Genomic DNA, 1223 nt, shown 5'->3' with positions numbered 1-1223 from the left:
AGAGAGAGAGAGAGAGAGAGAGAGAGAGAGAGAGAGAGAGAGAGAGAGAGAGAGAGAGAGAGAAAGAAACGGATTACAGGAGGAGAACGAACTGTTAAAACAATAATAATCGTCACAACAAACATCATTATCGTAGTCATCAATGTGATCGTTTGTTACTCACCCTCCCCAGGTTGTGTATGTGACTGCTACTCTCCCCTACCTCCTGCTGACGGCCTTTTTGATCAAAGGAGCCACTTTGCCCGGAGCCGGGGAGGGAGTCCTTTACTATCTCACTCCTGATTTCAAGTGAGTTAAAGATGTTGTTTTTTATTTATATTTAAAAAGATTATTTTTCAATAACTGATTAAAAACAAAGACAAAGAAGTACTAGTAAAAATCTGTTAAAACTGATTTTCATTTGCAACAACATTAACTTTTTCTTTTTTCCATTTTTTTCTTGTGTCAGAGAGTTTTTTAGTTAGGTTACACTTTCTGATATGTACAGTGTGTCAAATATGCTTTATTGTAAACATGTTCTAAGTTGTCTTTAGACTTCTGAGGGGGGAGGAAGATGCCAAATCTATATTGTTTTATGATTCTTGTATATTATATTTCTTTTTTCATTTTTCAATTTTTAGTTTTCCATCCAATACAAATTTATACACTCCTTTGTCTTACTGGGTTTCAACAGTTAACACTCTTTTCCCTTTACTACCTGTAGGTTGTATTTCAATGAATACAATCTTTATCTCCTCTCTTTCCAGCAAACTGTTGTCAATGCAGACATGGGTTGAAGCAAGTCTCCAAGTGTTCTACTCTCTGGGCCCATGCTGGGGCGGACTCATCACCATGGCCAGCTACAACAAGTTTAGCAACAACTGCATGAGGTGAGATTTTGTGTCAGAGTCGTTGAGGGAGAAAGGCACAAACAGACAGACAGACAGACAGATAGACAGATAGACAGACGGACGGACGGACAGACACACAGACAGACAGACGGGTCAATAAGACCAAGTGAACGAATTACAAAGATAGAAATGGTGAGGGGGGGGATCCTAAATCAGTTCGTTTTAAAAATAACACTTTAAAGAAGGAAAAACAATATTGCTTTGAAGGTAGTTTATTAGGCTGATTGACATAATAATAATAATGAAAATAAGGAGAAGATGAAGAAGAAAAAGAAGAAGAGGAAAAAGAAAAGAAGAAGAAGAAGAAGAAGAAGAAGAAGAAGAAGAAGAAGA

The 1223-nt window shown here is 37.2% G+C and overlaps 1 protein-coding gene across 1 annotated transcript in view; it reads left to right on the top strand.

Moving 5' to 3' along the window:
- The window catches only part of LOC101858096 (sodium- and chloride-dependent betaine transporter), a gene marked incomplete in the record, with an annotated part of 16101 nt that overhangs the window by 7059 nt on the left and 7819 nt on the right, over window positions 1-1223 (top strand). Inside the window, 1 exon segment of the mRNA XM_013080623.2 lies at window positions 173-288. Within this exon segment, the coding sequence (XP_012936077.1) occupies window positions 173-288 (116 nt within the window).

Source organism: Aplysia californica, unplaced genomic scaffold, assembly GCF_000002075.1.
Source record: "Aplysia californica isolate F4 #8 unplaced genomic scaffold, AplCal3.0 scaffold00093, whole genome shotgun sequence".
Lineage (NCBI taxonomy): Eukaryota > Metazoa > Mollusca > Gastropoda > Aplysiida > Aplysiidae > Aplysia > Aplysia californica.
The sequence above is the reverse complement of the archived record's forward strand: the minus strand, read 5'-3'. Positions and strand labels throughout refer to the sequence as shown.